The sequence below is a fragment of the Hemiscyllium ocellatum genome, chromosome 5, assembly GCF_020745735.1.
Source record: "Hemiscyllium ocellatum isolate sHemOce1 chromosome 5, sHemOce1.pat.X.cur, whole genome shotgun sequence".
Lineage (NCBI taxonomy): Eukaryota > Metazoa > Chordata > Chondrichthyes > Orectolobiformes > Hemiscylliidae > Hemiscyllium > Hemiscyllium ocellatum.
Genome location: NC_083405.1, coordinates 116,507,916 through 116,530,050, shown reverse-complemented (window position 1 = coordinate 116,530,050; position 22,135 = coordinate 116,507,916). Strand labels below are relative to the sequence as shown.

Below are 22,135 nucleotides of genomic sequence, written 5' to 3'. Positions count from 1 at the left end.
CAGTTCTGGAGAAATATGAACTCTTTGTTCTCTTAAGAGAGAACTCTCTCCAGCAATTTCTGTTTACATATAATCCTGTGAATTGTTTAAGGTTTGAATTTCAAAATTAAGAGAACTGTGGTTGCTTGAGAAACTCAGCAGATCTGGCAGCATGTGGAGAGGGAAAAAACAATATTAACAGTGAGTCTAATGACCCTTCATCAGAACTGAAGGCAAACGTGGAGTTGTTTTGTCTTGCATGGAGTTCAAAGTTAGGGATGACAAGTATAACACGCTCATCAGTGAATCCAACAAATAATTCAGAAAGAACTTGTCATACGAACAGTGAGAACGTGATGCTAACTACCACATTGGTTGAGGCCGTTAACAGATGCACTCAAGGCAGGCATAGTAAGGGATACGTGAATAGAAAGAAGTACATCTTAATTGGGTGTGATGAAGTATGATGGCAGGAGGCTTGTGTGGAGCATTGACATATAATAACATTTACAACTTTATTAATTCTCAGATTTGGCAACTTCTCTGGGAGAAAACAGTTAATGTTTCAAGCTCATGTTGCATCAGATCCAGGGAAACATTAGAGAATTAATAGGTATTGAGTATTAAGTGTGGGGGAGGGTGTGTGTGGATAACAGGAAAAAAGGGAGGTCAGTGATGGGATGGAAAATGATAAATAAGCAGTTACTTGATGATGGAAGGCGATGGGCATAAGAGAAGAAAATAACAAAAGCTCCATTGATATTATAAAGCGGAAGTTGACTTCTCTCAGAGAACTAAAACCAAAACAGCCAAAGAGGAGTGTCTTGCCCTACAATCTTTTTTTTAAATGTGTAAAACATGGTATAACCTGCAGCTCAGCTACTTCCGGTGGTTAAATAAAATAAACCCCTGATTCTCTCTCTCAAATAAACAATTCATGATTTATTTATCTAACTGTGAACAAATTAACTAAACTATTAACAAACTGAATAAATCCCTTCTAACTAATGCTTTGTGAATAAAACAAGATTCTAAAGGTACATTATTCTAATAAATACAAGTCCCCCACACACAACAAAAATAGAATTTAATCTCTCGAAATTACAGCCTTGTTACATATCTTCCGGAATATTCTGAGCCTTCTCTGTTGTTTCTCCTGTCAGGAATGTCTTCTCCACTGTTGGTATCGTTATTATTTAGATGGTGCTTTCCCTAATATATAGATGACTGTCTAGAGCTGAGGGCTGTTAGCGCTGGCAGATGGCAGTTTGCTCTGGGGTCTTTGTTCAACTGCTCCCTTCTTGTATGCCTTGATGACTTATCAACGTTTTCAACAATAGGATTATTGGATGTAGGTTTGCTCGCTCAGCTGCAAGGTTTGTTTTCAGACGTTTCATCATCATCTTCAGTAACATCTTCAGTGTGCATCCGAATGAAGCGCTGGTGGTGTAGCCCCCTTCTATTTATAAGTTTGAGTTTCCTAGGGTTGTTGATGTCATTTCCTGATCTTTTTTCTTAGGGGTTGATAAATGGGATCCAAGTCAATTTGTTTGTTGATAGAGTTCTGGTTAGAATGCCATGCTTCTAGGAATCCTCATGCGTGTCTCTGTTTGGCTTGTCCTCGGATGGAAGTGATGTTCTTCCTCATCCATATGTAAGGATACAAGTGAGAGTGAGTCATGTAGTTTTGTAGCTAGTTGATGTTCATGTATCCTGGTGGCTAGTTTTCTGCCAGTTTGTCCAATGTTGTGTTTGTTACAGTTCTTGCAAGGTATTTTGTAAATGACACTAGTTTTGCTTGTTGTCTGTATAGGGTCTTTCAAGTTCATTAGCTGCTGTTTTAGTGTATTGGTGGGTTTGTGGGCTCCATGATGCCAATGAGTCAGTTATTTGAGATGTCTTTGATGTAGGGGCCATATTCTCCTTTCAAATTTAGGCAGTGCTCGGATATTTTTAAACAGATCCCCAACACGCGTTTGGATATGATAGGTTTGCTCATCATAACTACCTTCTTACCTTCATCTCCATCCTTTTGAGCCAACCTTCTCCTGTCTAATTGCCAACTTCTGAAGTTCAAACTCTCTCTCTCTTCTGCTAGGGCCATCCTCTCCTTTTTTTGTTTTCCTCTGCTTTTAACGGCAATTCAAATTGTTTCAGTTCCTTTTCTTCTTGATTCCAGTCTTTTAAGTTCACTTTCTAACTCCAATTGTCTCATTTGCAATTTAATTTTATCTAACCCCCTCCTGCACTTAATTGTTTCTGTGACATACCTAAATGCTTGGCAAACTCGAGCTTTCATATTGTCCCTAGTTAAACCCAATTTTAGCTTGTTTGGTAATTCTGAAAGTGTCACCTTTTTCTGTCTTTCTAAACTTACTTCGCAAATTTGGGAAGCATCTTTTACCAGTAAACCTCTTTAGCAATGTTAAGAGCCATTTCTCCACATTTGATTTAACCAACAAGCAACCAAAATTAAACAGGTTTTCCGCTTAGTTGAGTTTTATTTAAAGATCTAGGACACTAGTGCCCAAGTCTGTTTAAATGTTCTGTGACCTTTTGTACTCTAAAACTGTTCAAATCCTGGATTCGAACCCCCAATCTTTTTATAAAGTGGTTGTTGACCCCTTCTGAGAACTAAAACTGAACTACCCAAAGGCGAGCATGTCTCCCTATAATCTGTAAATAAAAAAAGTGTTAATAGTGGCATTACCTGCTTCTCAGCTACTTGTAGTGGTTAAATAAAATAAATCCCTGATACTTACTTTAAAATCAGCAAGGAGCAAGTTATATATCTGACTCTAACAGTGAACAAATTAACTAAACTATTAGAAAACCGAATAAATCCCTTCTAATTGCTAACTATTCCTGAATAAAACAAGATTCTACTGGTACACTATTCCTATAAATACAAGTCCCACTCATAGAACAAAAATAGAGTTCTGTCTCTTGAAATTACAGACAGCTTATGTGTCTTCCGGAATGCTCTGTGCCTTCTGCCCTCGTTTCATTTGTCAAGAGCATACTTTCCACTGTTTGTTATTATTTAGATGGTGCTTTCCTTAACATGTAGATGACTGAGAAGCAGTGACTCTCTCTTGAGAGTTGAGAGCTGTTAGCTCTGGTGAATGACTGTTAGTTCTCTTGGTCTTTTTCCAACTGCTCCCTTTTATACTCTTGATGACGTATCTATATTTCTTGCAATAGGATTAGTCCTATGTTGTCAAAACCATCAGATTTAAATTTAATAGGCCTTTGGTATCAAAGGGCTTGGTTCAAATTGGCTAAATTCAAAAGACTATTGTCTTAGTAAACAGAAATTGCTACTTGTCCTGCCAACTGTATGGCCTTTCAATACAAATGTTTCGGTTTGGGCTCTGTGTGTACTGGCAAACTCCAGCACAGAAAAAACAACATCTTTTACAGGGGTCACACAATGCTTTACCCATTTTACCTATTTACAAACACCAAATTCTAACTAACTTCCTCCCAATCTACAATTACTCTACCCAACTTTGCAACAATGTTCTGATTGCTAATGCATCACCGTTCCTTCATAATCACTGGGTTAAAATCCTGTAACTTTCTAATAGCGTTGTGGGTGTCCCTGCAGTCCAAGTACTGAGTTCAAGAAGGCTGTTCCACACCATTTTCATCAAGGCAGTTAAGGATTGACACAACATGGTGACCTTGCTGGTGATGCCCAGAATCCCTGAAAGAATGAAAAAAAAATTTACTGGCAGAATGTTCAAAAGGCAGAAGTAAGAATAGGAGGGAAAAACCAAGGTCAACAAAGGAAAATGAAGGCAAGTGTTGAGCTCAGATGAGTCCTGGAAGAGGTGAAGGTTCAATTGAAAGTAAGGTGTGGAGAATTTAAATTAAAAGGTAACAGTAGTTCAGGATCACACTTTCTGTTTCTCTGTCACCAGATGCTATCACATCTGCTCTTTTTCTCAATTTGTTTTTATTTCAGATTTTTAGCATCTGCAATATTTTGCGTTTTGTATATGAACCTGTTGTGGCCGCACGGTCACTCTGTGTTGTATTTTCAGTGCAGATCACTGATTCAAGACTTCTCCAGAAGGTTGCATTCAGTAGGAAAACATTAAATCATTAGATTAGACTTACAGTGTGGAAACAGGCCCTTCGGCCCAACAAGTCCACACCGACCCGCCGAAGCGAAACCCACCCATACCCCTACATTTACCCCTTACCTAACACTACAGGCAATTTAGCATGACCAATTCACCTGACCTGCACATCTTTGGACTGTGGGAGGAAACCGGAGCACCCGGAGGAAACCCACGCAGACACGGGGAGAACGTGCAAACTCCACACAGTCAGTCACCTGAGTCGGGAATTGAACCCGGGTCTCAGGTGCTGTGAGGCAGCAGTGCTAACCACTGTGCCACCGTGCCGCCCACGGTGCTGTGGTTCTCGCCTTATGTTTGTGTTTAGGGCAGTTGCATTCTACTGTGACAACAATAGTTTAAATTGCATTGTTAAGAGGGAGCTTAGAATTAGTCCATTTTGAAACTCCCCATTGCAGTTTATTGCACTGAATGGTAGTGATATTCTGGGAAAATATAATTCTGCAATGTCTAGATTTCAACCCAAGGTCTAATTATACTCCTTCTTAGATGGCTACTAATAATGGTCATCTTTCAGAAGGCAGATGATTTGTGGAAAGTAATTTTTATTGCCGAGATTCATTCAGAAAGTAATGTTTTTGCACCCTTGGGACCTTTTATGCAAAACTCTCCTCTGGCAGCAAATCAAACTGTCTGCGCTAAGTAGAAATTCATATGGTTTGTAGAGGAAAGAGTTCTGCAAGAAAAAAAATCATTTGTCGTAATTGTAAATGAAACCTAGGATAGTGTAATTTGAATGCAATCTGCTTCACAAAGCAAATGTAAAAAGTGAAAACCAGGCAATTATCCATTAGCCCATCTCTATGGCTTTTTCCACAGCCAGCATATAATTATTTCATTGATTCCTGCATCATGTACCTTTTTTAATCCTTTCTTTAGAAACAATAATTGTGATTAGCGATGGCAGAAGAGGAAACAAATTTTTAAAATATGAAACCTCACTCTCTTTGGAATAAATCTGCCTGGCGCTCTCAGCAAATGATGAAGGGCTTATGCCCAAAACGTCGAATCTCCTGTTCCTTGGATGCTGCCTGACCTGCTGCACTTTTCCAGCAACACATTTTCAGCTCTGATCTCCAGCATCTGCAGACCTCACTTTCTCCGCTCTCAGCAAAGGCCAGATTGTGCCATTCTTAATGTTTAATGCTGAACTTGACTCAAGACCATTTTGATATGAGCAGTGTGGCAGAGGGTTGTATGTTAATTCAACGTCTTACAGCCAGTTAAATTTAAAATTTTGCATGGCCCTTTCATCAATGTCTTTCTTGGACAGTGAAGCAACTGAGCTCTGAAGGTCTGAGATGTATTAAATATGTATTCATAACTACATAACCTGGATTTTTGTTTCCTTGGTCAGCAGTAATAATACAGAAAGCTCCCCTGAAAATGTCATGTGCAATGTGGTAAAGATTTTCCTCATGATATGGGGTTTGTCCTTCGATATTGGTCGGGTGCAGGAACAGTGGAAATCCTCAAACAGGCTGGACAGGAAATTGATTTGAAGACAGCGAGACAGTAAACTAAAAACACTATGCTTATTATCAGTTGCTTTTTGACTATTTTGTGTACCATTTAATTTTTGCTGCTTGCGAACAGAATTAAAGTAGATGCTGAAATATTTCAGAAAAAAAATTTAGAAATGCATGGATTTGTATGGTTGAATGAAGGATTGATGGTCCAGACCTCTAAAATAAGTTTTTCAAGGCAAGAGCTTGATTAACATAATTATCATCCGTATATTTTTACAACTCAGTTTCACCTCATTTCAACAGAAGATAGCTTTTTCAGTTTACTTTTACAGTGAGAGCAGCACAAAAGAGTTGAAGCTTAGATCAAATCACTGTCAGTGTCTGTGAAGACTGCACCCTGTGGAGGGGCAAGGTATTGCTGACAGCAGCTTCCAGTGTGTATTTAACTGCAAATGCGGGCAAGAGGTTTCTGTCAATCTTACAGTGATTGCTGAAACTACTGCTGTCTTTCTGGCAGTAACTTCCTAATCTATACGGTGATTTGTGAAAGTACCAATTTAGTGCACTATTTGTTGAGGAGCAACATTTTTTTTTCTCCTTCCCCCATTGTTTTTCAGAATCTGACCTGAGGAAACGAATACGTGTTCACCTATTAAACGCACATGGTTTAGATGAAGCTGGGATTGATGGTGGAGGAATATTCAGAGAATTTCTGAATGAACTACTCAAGACAGGGTTTAACCCAAACCAGGGGTTTTTTAAAACAACAAACGAAGGGCTTCTGTATCCAAATCCTGCAGCAAAAATGTTGGTTGGCGACCTTTTCACCAGGCATTACTACTTTCTAGGAAGAATGTTGGGAAAGGTAAGAAATCAATTCTTTTAATATCAAACGTTGCGCCAAAATGAGTGTTATATTGTGCAATAACTGAAAAATGGCATTAAAACTATTCAGTTGTCAAGCTAACTTGAAGAAATTATCTCACCACAAATTCAGTCTATAAATCCATGCACCTTGCAGGTTTATATTAAGAAAGCACAGATGTGAGAAAACTGCAGTTAAACTCAATTTCAGCTAATTTTCTGCTTTTGCGAAACTGAAGCAAAAAATACCATTGCAGAATAAGGAATAGGAACTGGAGTAGAACACTTGGCCCCTTAAGCCTGCTCTGCCATTCAGCAGGATCATGGCTCATCCGACTGTCATTCCTCCTGTCCACTTTCCTGCTTTTTCCCTGGAGCCCTTGTTTCTCCTATTGATCAAGAATCTATCTATCTATCAATCTTGGCCTTAAATATACAGAAGGACTATGCACCCTCCTCCCCACAGAAAAAAACCTACGGCACCACAGCTCTCTGTGGCAAGCAGTTCCAAAATAAAATCAACCCTCTGAGTGAAGAAATACCACCTTAGCTCACTCTAAATTGGCACCACTTTATTCTTAGAATATGTCCTGGACACTCACATGAGGGGGAGCATTCTCTCAGCATTTACACTGTCAAGTCCCTCCAGAATCCTTTGTTTCATTCTTCTAAATTCCAATGTGTAGAGTCCCAACCAATTTAACCTTTGCACGTAAGGTAATCTCTCCACGCTGGGAATCAACCTAGTGAACCTTCTCTGAACTGCCTCCAGGAAAATAATATATTTTCTTACAAATAAGAGGATCAAAACTGCTCACAGTAAACCAGGAGTGGTCTCACCAGCACCTTGTACCGTTGCAGTAAGATTTCCTAACTCTTGTACTCCAACCCCCTTGAACTAAAGGCCAACATTTCATTAATCTTCCTGATTACCAGCTACAGTTATGTTCTAACTTTCTGTTTTTTGTGTCCAATTACCCCAACTGTGTTGCCGTTTTCTCCATTTAAATAATATTCTGTTCCTTAGTTCTCCCTTTCTTTCCCGCATTATATTTCATTTTCCAACTTTTTGCCCACTTGCTTGACTTGTCAGTGTTGTAGAGTCATACAGCATGGAATAGACCCTTTGGTCTAACTTGTCCAGGCTTGTCAAGTTTCCCAAACTAAACTAGTCCCACTTGCCTGTGTTTGGTTCCTATCGCACTAAATCTTTCCTATTTGTATACCTATCCAAATTTCTCTTGAATGTTGAAAGTGTACCTAAATCTACCACTTCTGGCAATTCATTCTCATGTGAAACACCCTCTGTGTAAAAAAAAAGGTTGCCTCTCAAGTCTATTTTTAAATCATTTTCCTCTCACCTTGAGATTGTGCCTCCTAGTTTTGAATTCTCCTACCCTTCCTAATATCTTTCCTGTAGCAAGACAAACAGAACTGTACATAGTACTCCAAACATGGCCTCACCAATGTCCTGTACAATCTCAACGTGACGTCCCAACTCTTCTACTGACAGGCAGTATCCCAGTAAACTATTTCTGTCCCTCCCACAACCTGTCTTCCCACCTATTTTTGTGTCGCCTGCAAATGTGGCTACAAGACGTTTTCTTCCTTCCTCCAAGTCATTAACATATATTGTAAACAATTGTGATCCCAGCACTGATCCCGATGGATTATGGGTTTCCAGCCTGAAAAAGAATCTCTTTTCTCAACTTTGTTTCCTGCCCAAAGCCAATTCTCTATCCATGCCCACTAAACTACTTCCAAAACCATGGCTTCTACCTTTATGACTTAACCTATTGTGAGGTACCTTGACTTTAAAGAATGTCAAATCTCTTTAAATAGCAGTTTTTTTAATTCACTTTTTCATTTATGCCATTTAAACTAGCAATTTTATTTCAAACACAACAACGTCAATTTGAACATAAGTTGTTGACTTTGGCAAATTTATAGCTGTACCTTACAGATGAGGAAATTCCCAGGATCGATGTTCACTGTTTACTTAACTCGTCTATAGCACCAAAGTTAGCACCACATTTAATTTTAGAATCTCTAAGTTATTGTACAGTGATTTTTGCTGCAAGTGTCATGGACATTGGGCGAAGATAGAATTTGATTGTTTGTGATGTGCCCGATGCTATATAACCAGCTGACTGTTTTCCTTTTTAGTAGTGGTCACTCGAAGAGGTAGATGGAGTGCCAAGTGTTTTTAGATTTGCATTCCAAAGTTACTGGAAGATAGGGTGGAAGATTGATTGGAGAAGGGAAATGGCACCCTTGTGTAAAATTTCACTTTAATCCTCTAACGATTTCCCTTTTGTTTTTCATCCCTAGGTTTTTCTATAAGCTGGTCTAAGAAACGTTCGGTTTGACTGTGCTGAGGTGCCAGTGGGCATTAAGCTCTTAGTCTGTTCTCAGTGGGATATATTTAGCTGCCTTATTGTATTAAATTTTTCACATTCATCAATTAAATTTGATTTCAGCCCTGGACAATATCCAGGTTTAAGTTGACAAATAGCAAGCAACATTCGTGCCAGTCAGTGACCATTTGCAAGGAAGAATCTAACCATTGACCCTTGCCATTCAATGGCATTATGAGTGCTGAATATTCCACTATCAGCATTTTAGAGGTCACTGTTGACCATACCTGTGTGAATACTGTGGCTATACAAGACAGTCAGAGTTAGGAATCCTACGGTGAGTAACTTGCTTCCTGAATCCCTAAAGCCTGTCAATTATCTACAAGATGCACTGTGGTTCCAAACTCATGAACATTACGGCGTAGAACGACAAGGGTAGCAGATAGATGGGGACACCACCATCTGCAAGTTTCCCTCCAAACCACTCCTCATTCTGACTTTGAAAAATATCACCGTTCTCTGACTGTCATTGTGTCCAAATTCTGGAATCCCCTTTTGTTGGCATTGTTGGTCTACTCACCACCACCTCAAAAGCAACTTGCAATGGGGAGTGGCCAGCAAAGCCCACATCTCATGTCCTTTTTAAAGAAAACTCTGTTCCTTCTGATAAGTGTTTCTAGTGTTAAAAATGCACCAAGCACTTCTCAGTAGCATCACAAGACAAAAAATGATACTGAACTATACAAAAATGATAGTTTTAAGGAGTGTTTTTCAGGTGGAAGGGAAGCTGAGAGGTGGACAAATTTAAGGAGAGCATTCCAGAGTTGGATTCTAGGCAACGGGAGCATGTGGTAGTCAATGGTGGGGCAGTTTAAGTTGGGGATGCATTCGTCAGAATTAGAGGAGCACAGATGCCTCTGAACGCTGTAAAGTAAATGAGGTTTCAGAGATGTCGAGGAGTATGAAAGGGTTTAAAAATTGTCATGAGAATTTTAAAATCAAGACATTCTCATGATTTGCACAATATTGTGGGGCAGGATACAGTCAATAGGGTGAACTTTGACTTGATTCTGCTTGTAAAAAGAAGAGGATGTAAATTTGAAGTGATCTTCGAAAGAGGCAAGGGTCAAGTAAAGAAAAGCTTGGTCACCCAGTGAGTGTAAAGATTTGGATACAGGACCTGGACATGTGATGGCTGTAATAGGATGAATTTAACCCTTTATTTCCCCTTAGACAAGTTGAGACTGCTTCCGTGGTTTAAATATACCATCATGCATGCACGGGAGCTGTACACATCAAGATGATTGCATAAAGCTAAATCTTTATGATGAGCAAAGGTTTTATACCAATTTATAGCCAACAAGCTGCTAATGAAGAGATTACATATTTCCTCACCCTGATCTCTACTCAACTATGTTTGCATAGTTCACATTCCAAGTTAGTACACATTATCCAATCACGTTTGCACTAATAAGTGACTATATTATCAAATAACATCTTCTGTTCACATCTCTAGTTATCAGTATGTACCTGAGGTAATAGAAAATCTATAGTGCTATTTGACATTCTGCCCAACCCCGAAAAAAAACAAATTAGAAGGTTCAGTTGAGGCATTCAAGAGGGCATCGGATGATTGTTTGGGTGAAACTAACATGCAAAGACTTGAGGTAGAAGCTGGAGATTGGCACGAGGTAATGATCATTTTATGAGCTGCTGCAAGCACAATGGGCTGGATGGCAACCTCCTGTGGTACCATAATTCTAGAAATCAAATGTAGGTCAGTGAACATGGGTGGAAGGTGAACAGGCCAAGTTAGTACATTGGCAAGAGAATTTGGGATGATCTCAAGTTATCGGGAGTAGACTGTGGAAGACCATCCTAGAATGCATTGGAGTCATGAAGTCCAGAGGTAAAGGAGACACAAACAAAGATTTCACATGAATTCATTTGGGAAAAGTTGGGTAATATTATGGAGGTGAAAATAGGCACCCTTGGTGATGAGGTTAGGGTGGTGCTGGAAAAGCACAGCAGGTCAGGCAGCATCCGAGGAGAAGGAAAATTGATGTTTCGGGCAAAAGCCCTTCATTCCTGATGAAGGGCTTTTGCCCGAAACATCTATTTTCCTGCTCCTCGGATGCTGCCTGACCTGCGATGCTTTTCCAGCACCACTCTAATCTAGACTGTGGTTTCCAGCATCAGCAGTCCTTGTTTTTACCTTTGGTGATGAGCCAGGTTTGTGGTGAGAAGCTCATCCTGGGCTTTAAAAGTTGTGAGTAAATTGGTTTAGTCTCAAACTGTTGCCAGGAATTCAGTGGCTAGGGAATATGGTTCAGAGCAAGGACTGAAAACTTTGGTTTCAGTCTCAACAATATTTAATCTGAGGCAATGTTGCTCACCCACTTTATGCGTGATAAGTAGTCTGATTACGAAAATGTACAAGAAATCTGCATGTGTCTTAGTCAAGCTTAAAGTTTAGAATGTGTGACACCCTTGATGTTTCAAGCTCTGTTTTTTGCAAAATTCTATTTACTTGTCAGCAAAATTTGGGGTTTTTTCTTTCCAGGGACAGAGACAGAAACAGCGACGGTGAGAGTGGAGAGTGACACAAAGAATTGATCAGACATGGCCTTAGGTTGGTGATAAGATGAGAGTTGGCAAAGCCAAGAGGGTAACTGTGAATACAGGTTAGGCAGTTTTGTGTTCTTCAAATAGATTACTCGTTTTGGGAGAGTAATTTTAGACGTGGATCCAGGATTTCAACCAACCGGGTGGCACGGTGGCTCAGTGGTTAGCACTGCTGCCTCACAGCACCAGGGTCCCAAGTTCGATTCCAACCTCGGACGACTGTCTGAGTGGAGTTTGCGCATTCTCCCCGTGTTTGCATGTGTTTCAGTTTCCTCCCAATATTCAAAGGTGTGCAGGTTAGATGAATTGGCCATGCTAAATTGCCCATAGTGTAGAGTGCATTGGGGAAAGGGAATGGGGAAAGGGGTTTGGGTGGGTTACTCTTCGGAGGGTCGGTGTGGACTTGTTGGGCCGAAGGGCCTGTCCCCACATTGTAGGGAATCAAATCAAATCCGATCTAATCATACGGTCACTGTTAGAGTATTTATTGCAGCTCGAGTGCAAGCAATAAAGCAGGGGCTCAGTTTAGCCATCCTTCTGGTGAAATCCATCTTAATAAAATATTTTTGTGGGTGTCCAGTGACCTGGATTTTAATAAAGTTTCTGCCATGCCCATGTTTTTAATTTTCTTTCCTTGTTGAAAATAACCAAAGTATTGGGCCAAATGTAAAAACAATAGTAAATAGAATGGAATGATCATTGAAAAAAAACTTTTTAAAAGGACAATGCAGTTGTAAGTTAGGTTATTTTTAAGTTTTCTTCAGTTTTACACCAAGAAAATGCATTTTGGAATTTTTAGGGAATGGATAGCTCACTAGAGCCGAAACTTGGGTTTGAAGCTAACAATGTGTTTTGAGTATTAGATGTAGCTGTTTTAATTCCCATGACACATGCAGCTGTGCTCCATCACTGAATTCTTCTGTCATCTAACAAAAGATTAGAGTCTCTTGTTAATGGAAACAAGCTGATTTTTGGTGTACGAAGGGGAAGGACTTTTATCTGTAAAGTTCAACAAGGCTACTGAGAAGTGCCCCCTGTTCCGTTCTGAGTGCAGCAATGTGAGGTCAAAGTGCAACAATGGACTTGAACAGCCATTTTAAAGAATTTATTTTCCGTCTAGAAATGTAATCAACATCATGCATTTAATTCCAGGGCATTGGCTGTCTTGTACACTCTCCCCTTTTTACTCTTTTCAAATGCAGTTTGTAAAAATATGGTTTTGAAAGCTTGGAGCAGTGAAAATTGCATTAAGTGCTCTGTAGTCTCAACAGACCTGATATGCACCACTACTTGCCTTTAGATAACGAAAAGCACTAGGTTTACTGTTGCAGCTGAACATGTTCCTTCTCATCAAACCTCAATTTCTAATATGAGGGCACTTGTGGTGCAGTGGGTGTGTCACTACCTCTGAGCTAGGAGGCCTGGGTTCACGTCCCACTTCTTCCACGATTGCATAATAAGATCTCTGAACAAGTTATTTAGAAAAAATATGTAATGTTGCTTGGGAAAATAAAACAGCAGCACTGTAGAGTAGTTCCCATCTGTGGTAAATCTTCTGTTGAAAAGGCTGAGAAGCATGCTCATAAGAACGAGGAGCAGGAGAAGGCTATCTGGCCTTTCAAGCCGCCTCTGAATTCAGTATGATCATGGCTGACCTTTTTGTGGCCTGCCTCTCACCATTACCGTTAATTCCTTTACTGTTCAAAAAAAGTATCTATCTTAGCTTTAAAAACATTCAATGACAAAACTTCAACTGCTTCACAGGGCAGGGAATTCCGCAGATTCACAGCCGTCTGGGTGAAGAAGTTCCTTCTCAATTCCAAATCTGCTGTCCCCTAATTTTGAGGCTACGCTCTCTTGGCCTAGTTTCACCTGCCAATGGAAACATCCTCTCCACTTCCATCTGATCTATTCCCTTCATAATTTTGTCTTTCTGTAAGATCCCCCCATATTCTTCTAAATTCCAATGAATGTAATCCCAGTCTACTCAGTTTCTCCTCGAAAACGAACCCTCTTAACTCTGGAATCAACCAATTGAACCTCCTCAGCACCCCCAGTGCCAGTTCATTTTAAGTAAGGAGACCAAAACCACACGCAATACTCCAGGTATATTCTATGAATGCTCCTAGACCTATTTGCAAGCATCTGAGGAAACTAGGCTTGTGTACTTAAGGACGCAACTTTTTGTAAATGTTTTAGTGAATTGCCATGTTTCAAGGTAACCAATGCAGTCTTCAAATGATTTGTGCAAAAAAATGGTTTCTCAGATGAAAAAGAAATGTGACGCAGACACAACTCAATCAGTAAAGAATGACTTACTTGTATTTACTCAACCAGTTAATTTAAATCTGTGACAGACAGCAAGTTGCAAAGTCATCTATCAAAGAACTAATTATATTTTGATTACAATTGTAAATAGGATGTGGCTAGTAAATACTGTATTGTACTTTCAGACCTATCAACAAAATGTCTTTTAGGGAATCTTGATTGGTATATATACTTATTGGGGCATAATGAATTCAAATTTTCTTTAATGCCTGTGTAGGGATTGTTTGGTGTGATTCAGTGCACTAAGGTCTTTATAGCCAACTTAACACAAGGGATTACCTCATGTTGCTGGTCACTTTTCAATTAAACTTTCCATTAGGAGATGATTCTTGATTCTGTTTGTGTAGTGATTGCATTTTGTTGGCTTTAAATCAAGCAGAGAGACAGAGCATAAATAAGTAGTCAAAATATGTGGTAATGGCATTTTGATCTGTTTCACAGTTAGAAAGACCTTAAGGTTATCTCGGTTGATTTATCTTGTAATATTTATTAAGGTAAACTCCACTTTGCATGCAGTTCGCCTTTGTAATGCCTAGTCAGCTGGTTTCAGTGCAATTTTGCAGTCTCTTTCTACTGAGCATGCATCTATATTCATTGACCTTTATTGGAGTAAGCAGCATCAAATTAAATGACTTGCATTTATCTAGTGCCTCTGGCCATTATCCACAGTGGTTTGCAACCAATGAATTACTTTGAAAGCATATTCATTTTTGTAATTTAACGTCACTAAGAGAACTGCATGGTGTTCTAACGTGTAAGGAAATAACAGTTGCTTGGTTTCTGGAAACTGCAAAATTGAGAGGGGGACAAAAAAGCTTTGCACTTTGCTTTTTAAAACAGGCATTGGAATGGATGAATCTTTAGTCCAACATTTTTAAAACAAACTGGGATCCACAAATTACTTGCTAAAAGCTGTGATCCTTTTTTTTGAGATTTTAGTCATCTGCGTTACCACATCACCTGGTGTCATCTCTGCTGCTCCAGTCTCTTGTAATTCTGAGATTGTCATCAGTCTGACCAGTGTCCATTCTCCAACTTCTCTTGCTGCACTGAACACTGTTAATGTTTTGGCATGACTTCCCACAACTGGCCTGGTAAGAGATCACTACAAGAAAAATATGGTTATCAAAGTTTGTTGGACCAAAGGAAAAAGCAATCCAGAACTAGAGGGCATAGGTTCAAGATGAGAGAGGAAAGATTTTAAACGGGGCAACTTTTTCACGCTGACGGTGGTGGTGTGTATAGAAAGAGCTGCCAGAGGAAGTGGTGGAGGCTGGTACGAGATTCAAAAGGCATCTGGATGGGTATATGAATAGGAAAGGTTCAGAGGGATGTGGCAAATGGGACTAGACTAATTTAGGATATCTGGTTGGTATGGATGAGTTGGACCAAACAGTCTGCTTCTGTGCTGTACATCTCTGTGACAATGGAACAGCAAGAGAATGGCAAAAAAAAGTAGAGACAGTAGTTGAGTTGTTGACTGAAGAAAAGTAGCTGAAACACTGGGACAAGATAACAGAAAACCAAAGGGCCGCAGTCATGATGATAAAATAGCAGGGCAACAAGGAATGAACCCATATTCTGAATGTCTCCTCACGGGAAAGAATACAGCAAGACAGTTACTGATCCAGAGAAACACAATAAGAACAACAAATACGGAGTGTGATGTGGTCGGTGAGGGTGAATGATTTAGAGATTTTCTGTTTAGGCTCAACACACAAACCTTTTGATGTGACAGTGAATACTATTCAACATACACATCAGTAATAGATGTGACAAAGATGCTACACCCCTGAAGGCATTGTAGTCTAGAGTGCTTAAGTGCTCCATCATATTATCACCATAACTTGAAATCATTCAAACTCCATTCAATTTTGCAAGTCTAGTGTTTGCTCCCAAAATCTCCCGACTGCTCTTTTCAAATCTGAGTTCTTTTGTAGTAAAAACCTGAAAGGCTATTGATAGTTTTGGGGCAAATACTTTGCATAGTCCTGTTGAAGCCTGAGATCTAAATTCCCCAGTCAAAATGTTCTTCATTGTGTAGTGTGGTGCAGCTGTATTCTGGCACAAGACAGATAGCAGTCAAATTTGACAGGCTAAACGTGGACATTTCTGAAGCACAGTTTGTCATGAGCAGTACAGTGTATTCTTGTGACTGATGCTTTGTTTGCTGCTTCACCAACAGTCCAGATCAGTGGACAGTATGATGGCTTTATGCCCAAAATGTCGACTCTCCTCCTAAGATGCTGCCTGAACTGCTGTGCTTTTCTTATGCCACACTTTTCAACTCTGACTGTCCAGAATCTGCAGTCCTCGCTTGCTCTGAGGATGTGGCAAGCGTAATTTAGAAAGAAGTCCCAACTTTGAGGCTGCTATGGGCCTACCAGTCAGCTAAGCATCAAAAGCACAAGCTTTAAACATGATAACAAGTCGCACCGAGCTGTATAGTTCTACTTTACTCAAATTTTAAGTACTTTGTTTTTTTGTTCTTCTGACATTTTCATAACTGAGGAATTCCACACCATCAAGAAAACTTTAATGGTTTATGCATTTATAGGAAACGCATGGCCAATAGGTCATGACATTTTTCACCTGTATTACTATTTTGTCTTTGAGCTCTCTCCATTTTTATCAATATAATATAATCTTTACCATACTAATTGTCTAAGAACAGGATTATCAAATTAGTATCACATACTTAAGAAAAATCTGTTTAGGATTCATTCTTGGTTCACCTGGACTATGACAATTGTAATGCATCCAATTCTACAGATTATTTTGAACTTTGAAGCCCAACCTAAGAATGAAGGATGCCAAGTGATGAACTGATGACAAAACAGGTGGGATGATTGGGCATGAGAAGGTCTGAACTTCTAAATAGATAATCAGGAATAGTCTGTCAACGTTGCAGCTACACGAGGCAGAATTCTGTCTAAAACTTATTATTTGCCTGAACTTCATTTCTTGTCCAAAAGATGGCATGTCTTACTGCACTCTATCAATACTGCACTGAACTGCTAGACTATGCTTAAATCCACAATCTAATTCAAAGGCATGTGCTTAGATTGAACTAAGCTGACACAATACAAATGATGAATTGAATAATAAATCCTCCAGTGTGACTTTGCTAAATACTGTTTAACTGATTCAATCATTGAGCTTCCCATAGGTATAATTTTGAAAATTTTCAACCATAACTAGCTGCAGTGAATCTATAGATATTTTGAAATAACTGGTATATGTATTGTTGTATGATGTAACGGGTTTCAAAATGGATTGGCAGTAAATTACAATTTGTAATTTGCACTATTGATTTGTTTCTTAAAAATTAAAATTTCCAGCCATCAAGGTTAAAAGCATTTACATGTATTGATGTAAAAACTCATAATGGAAATCAAATGTCCAAACTATGAAAGGTTGAAAATGGTAATCAGTGATGAAGTAATATATCTAAGGCTTTTTATTGCAGACACTTGGTTTATAAATATCTCTCAAATTCAGACTCCATATACTGTATACCAGAATTACTTCCAGTGATGAGTATTGATATCGAGCATTTATTATTGTATGTTTAATTCTCCTCTCTAATGTTTTTCTTTGAACACTATATTTCTGGTTGAGGAATATAGTATGTTTTGTTTATGCAGATAGGTATTTCTGATTCCATGTTTGACTCTAGTGAACTGTCGATCAGTGGGAATCTGGGCCCTTCTATAGGAAGTACCAACAAAGAAAAAAAACTGTTTGCCTCAATGTCTAAAAGCAACTCGTACAATGAATTACTTGTTAGAAAACACTGCTACACAGGCTAGTAACTCAGTAATGAGATGTGGTTGTGGGATTGAACTAGTAACCCAGAGGTTATAATTTTTAACTCCATTACGTTGTATCTGATCTAGCATTGCACTTTGCTTCATGGAAGGATTCCCACAACCTCCACTTGATTTGATCTGCATTGTAGTTGATATCAAATCCCTTCTAAAGTGATCTGGATAATTAGTAAAAGGGAATAGGATGGCTATGAGAACTCAGGAAAGCTTTTCCAAGCGTTAGCAGGCAGTGAGATGCTGGGATTCAGGAGTTGCAGTGGGGACTGGGAGCTTTCTTCTTTGAGAGGGAGTTTCAAGATCAGAGAGGCAAAAGTAAAGGATTCTGATTCTTTGTGAAATTTAATAAGATTTGATTGACCCCTGTGATGTAAATGCCTGAGATGTTGCTGAGAGATCTCCCCTGATTGCGTTTGCTATTTTATTTGTGCAGTGAGATGTTCAATCACAGTCTCTTTTCAAATGGACCACATGGTAATTCTGGGTGCTTAAGTATAAATTGCGCCTGTAGTGTAGATTGTATTATTGTTTTAATGTTGCATATTTAAGTTTGTTGTTCAACGCTATAGAATTTTGTGCTTTATTCACTCAGTAAGTCTCCTGGATATCTTTGTCTACTTAAAAACAGAATGTGACCGGCCCCTTGCTAGATCGTAACATAAAGTTGGTGGTTTGGTCCAGGTCATGTCATATGTATTACATATCTGGTCATTAGACTGATCATGCGTTTGATCGTAATGATCATTTCTACATTCAACTCCAGGGATGTGTGTGTATAGCAGCAGGTAATTTTCGTTGTGTCGGAATTGAAGCTTCTCATCAATGAAAAATGTGAACTTGTTGCACTCATAGTTTCAGAAATTTCAGGATCAAAGATGCACTTGTCAGGATTTTGTTAACGGGTCACCAATTGTGGAGAAACTTGGCTGATGTACTTGTAATTAATCACTGGACTTTTTTGTGGTAACAGTAATTCCATATCCATTCAGTACTTTCATGACAAAGTTTCTGCATATATTAGAACAATTTCACATTAAGGATCCCAATTTTTGTATTGCACACAAGTCTTTGAGTTTTTTGTTTTATACAAGCACAGTATTGCATCATGTCGGTGTTATGATTTTTTTTAAAGTACCTTTTTTTTATGCATATATTTTTTCCAAGGTTATGTCAGTTTTTCCTTGTACTTTTGAAGCCTGTATTTGACTTTGAAAACAATTTATATTGTCCTGCACAAATAGGTTACCCAATAACTCCAGTTTAAGTAAAGGTATTCAGTTGGCAGCGTTATTATATTTTATGGCATCTGTTTATTGTGAAGGTGAATGTTTATGTACAGTATAGTTCCGATTGATGACCAAAGAAAAGTAGGCATTTTGTTTCTTTATTGATTCTTCATGCCATAAGTTACTAAATCTATTTGGCAGCTTTTGATATTGTTCACATTTATTTTCCAGGTTGCGCCACCATTTGCATTAATTGCACAGCACTTACTTGTATTAAAAAGGTTTCCTGCATAATTAATCAATTTTAGCTCAATCATTGTGGCAGAATTTTGGGCTGTAAATATAACCATAAAAACATAGATCCTTGAATTATATCTTGTAGCTTTTCTTGATCTTATCGAAGCTTCATAACTGGAGTATTAATAGGACTTGATCAAAGAACTTGCATTTTCAAAACGTCAGTTTGTATGTTACAAAGTAGATCAGTTCACATTATCTTTGTTTCTGCTGACCTTGAGATATGAAGTTGTATGGTTAATCTGAAGTGCATTTTAATTTGCATTTAAATACATGCTCAAATCTGGATGCTGCACTTAATTATTTGTAATCTAACCAAAGGCAAAGACAATGCTGCAACAATGAAGATCCCAAAATGAAAAGTGACGTGGTTTTAAAAATATTTCTGAATCACTTCAGCCATCAGCTTGTTTTTGTCTTAATTTATATTATCTTTGTGTTACACTAACTTGGTAATGGTTATTTCAGTCAGCGCAATTCTTAAGTGGGGATTACTGGAAGCATAACATTCTAAAGTTATAGGAAAACTTGATGTTAATGTCTTGATCCACTGATTCATGTGAAATTTCTACTGCCAAAGTGAAGGTCTGGATTTTTCTTGATCATGAAGTAACTTTGTCAGATAAAGCTTTAGCTTTAATTTTGGTCCAAGATTTTGGTCCATGTAGGACAACATGCCCGCCGTCGGTTATGAGACTAGTGTCTGGGTATTTTACTCAGGCTGCACCTGAAAGTAGAAACAATTGATAATTTGTTGCCTAATTCTCTCACTCTGGTTATTGCAGGCCCTCTATGAAAACATGTTGGTTGAACTTCCTTTCGCCAGTTTCTTTCTGTCCAAGCTGTTGGGCACGAGTGCAGATGTTGACATTCATCACCTTGCATCATTGGATCCTGAAATGTACAAAAACCTGCTCTTCTTGAAGAGCTACGAAGGGGATGTGGAGGAACTTGGACTCAATTTTACAGTGGTGAACAATGAGCTTGGAGAGGCACAGGTTGGTGGTTCTTGAATTGTAGTTAATAATTTATCTGATTGGAAGAGAGATTAAAGAGATACAGCACACTTGCGGCAGTAATCTCAGTTCAACTCTTTGTCAGAGATGCAGTTTTATTGATCATTTCAGTTGTGAGGTGTGAATGAAAGGGTTGTATGTCTGACCTGGTGTAACTGTGTACAAAACATGGCAATTAGGTTTTTCTGACTTTTCTAAATTTTATTAGTGGCCTTTTCCACTGCCATAAAACTGGTAATTTCAATCTCAAGCTTATTATTTAAATTAGGGTTTTGTTTCCTTCGAATGGTTGTAATCTGTTTATTACCACACCTGTTTGCTTAGCTTTAACTGTGTTATTAACATCTCCTTACAGATGTTTTTGAAGTAATTTTACCACTTTTAAAAAGTTGATTACATAATAATAGTTATGTACATTAGTTTTAGGATATTACAGGTTAGGATATACCAAATTTAAGTAACTTAGGTATTTCTTAATACAAAATTTTAAAAGATGATCTGTATTTTTGACTCTTACTTTCCTTAGCTTTAAAATAAAATCATTGTTTCCTTAGTTCAAAACTAATTGTAGCAAAGATGCCAAACTTTCAACTAGTTTCCATAAGCAGTATTTTACACAACAATGTAAGGTTCTATTGTTTGAATAGATCTGTAATTACTATGGCACTGACCTTTTGACATTTGCAATTTGTGATTCACAATGCATGACTGAAATGTGTTGAGCCAAGGATATTGTTGTTGTCGGAGATTTTCTACAAGATTACTATATAAACACGCCTGCTGAATTTAATTGGGAGAAAAAACTGAAATTCCTGAAACAAACTTTGTTAATGTAGTTTTTAAGATGAAACTAAGTGAGCAGTTTTAGGAATTTTTAAAATTGGCATATGTGGTATGGTTGTTGTAATGTATAATAGGGCATTTTAAGCTTTTACTTCAATGTATGAAACCTCTCCTCCCTTGTGAAATTTTTTCTGCCAATGCTGACATCTACAAAGACAAGTAAACATTTTCACAAAAACATACATTTCCTAAATTGCAAGTTATATAGTAGTAAATCAATTAAAAATGTGAGATAGGTTATATGTTTTAGGCCAGAAAAAACACTTCTGAGCCATCAGAATATATGCGTACGCTGCATTGATATCATAAATTTAGTACATTTATATGTGTCTTCCAAAGAAGACATGCACAACTTGCATGTTGTGTCACAGTGCAACTGAAAAAAGCCATCTTTGATCATGTGGTGCTGCACTGGTAACTCTTATACTTTAGTTAGCTTAAGTATGATTCACAGGATGTAAACACCAATTTCCTCTGACTTTACCACAACTTTCTGTGAGCACATGTGGCTGAATTACTGCTTGTACTAATTACAATTTAGTCTGAGCTTTATCTAAAGAGAAGAAATTGGCAGGGCGAGAAAGAAAAGACACTGGCATGGGACTAAGTAGCTTTTATGGTTTTGGAGGGATTTTGTTCTGTGGAAAGATTGAGTAGATTGGGTTTTTTGAATCATGCAAGATTCTTCGGGACTTGACAGGAGAGGTGACACAAGGTGGTTTCCTTGACTGGGAGAGTCTAGGACCAGGGGGAATCATCTCAGAAGAATTAGTTGCCCATTTAAGACAGATGAAGAATTGTTTCTTTGAGGGTTGTGACTCTGGAATTCTTCACCGCAGATAAATGATAGGTAAGTGATGAAAAGCAGTGGACCAGCATTTATCCTTATGGCACACCGCTGGTCATAGGCCTCCAGTCCTAAAGGCAACCCTCTACCACCTTCTTTGCTTACTACCTTCAAGCCAATTTTGTATCCAATTGGCTCCCCATGGATCCTATGTGATCTTCTGTAAGTTCCTGTCTAATTCCATCAAAATTGACCTTAAACCAGTTTACAACTTGAACTTATTGATCAGTTCATAACTATTTTAAAACTAATAGAATTATGATCACTCGCCCCAAAGTGCTTCCTTACTGACACCAGTCACTTGCCCTG

The 22,135-nt window shown here is 38.5% G+C and overlaps 1 protein-coding gene across 4 annotated transcripts in view; it reads left to right on the top strand.

The window, feature by feature from the left end:
• The window catches only part of ube3c (ubiquitin protein ligase E3C), a 164,558-nt gene that overhangs the window by 104,287 nt on the left and 38,136 nt on the right, over positions 1–22,135 (top strand). For all 4 annotated transcript variants that reach the window (XM_060825127.1, XM_060825126.1, XM_060825128.1 and 1 more), the window contains 2 exons: positions 6,214–6,461; positions 19,906–20,118. In XM_060825127.1, the coding sequence (XP_060681110.1) occupies positions 6,214–6,461; positions 19,906–20,118 (461 nt within the window). The remainder of the gene's footprint in view (positions 1–6,213; positions 6,462–19,905; positions 20,119–22,135) is intronic.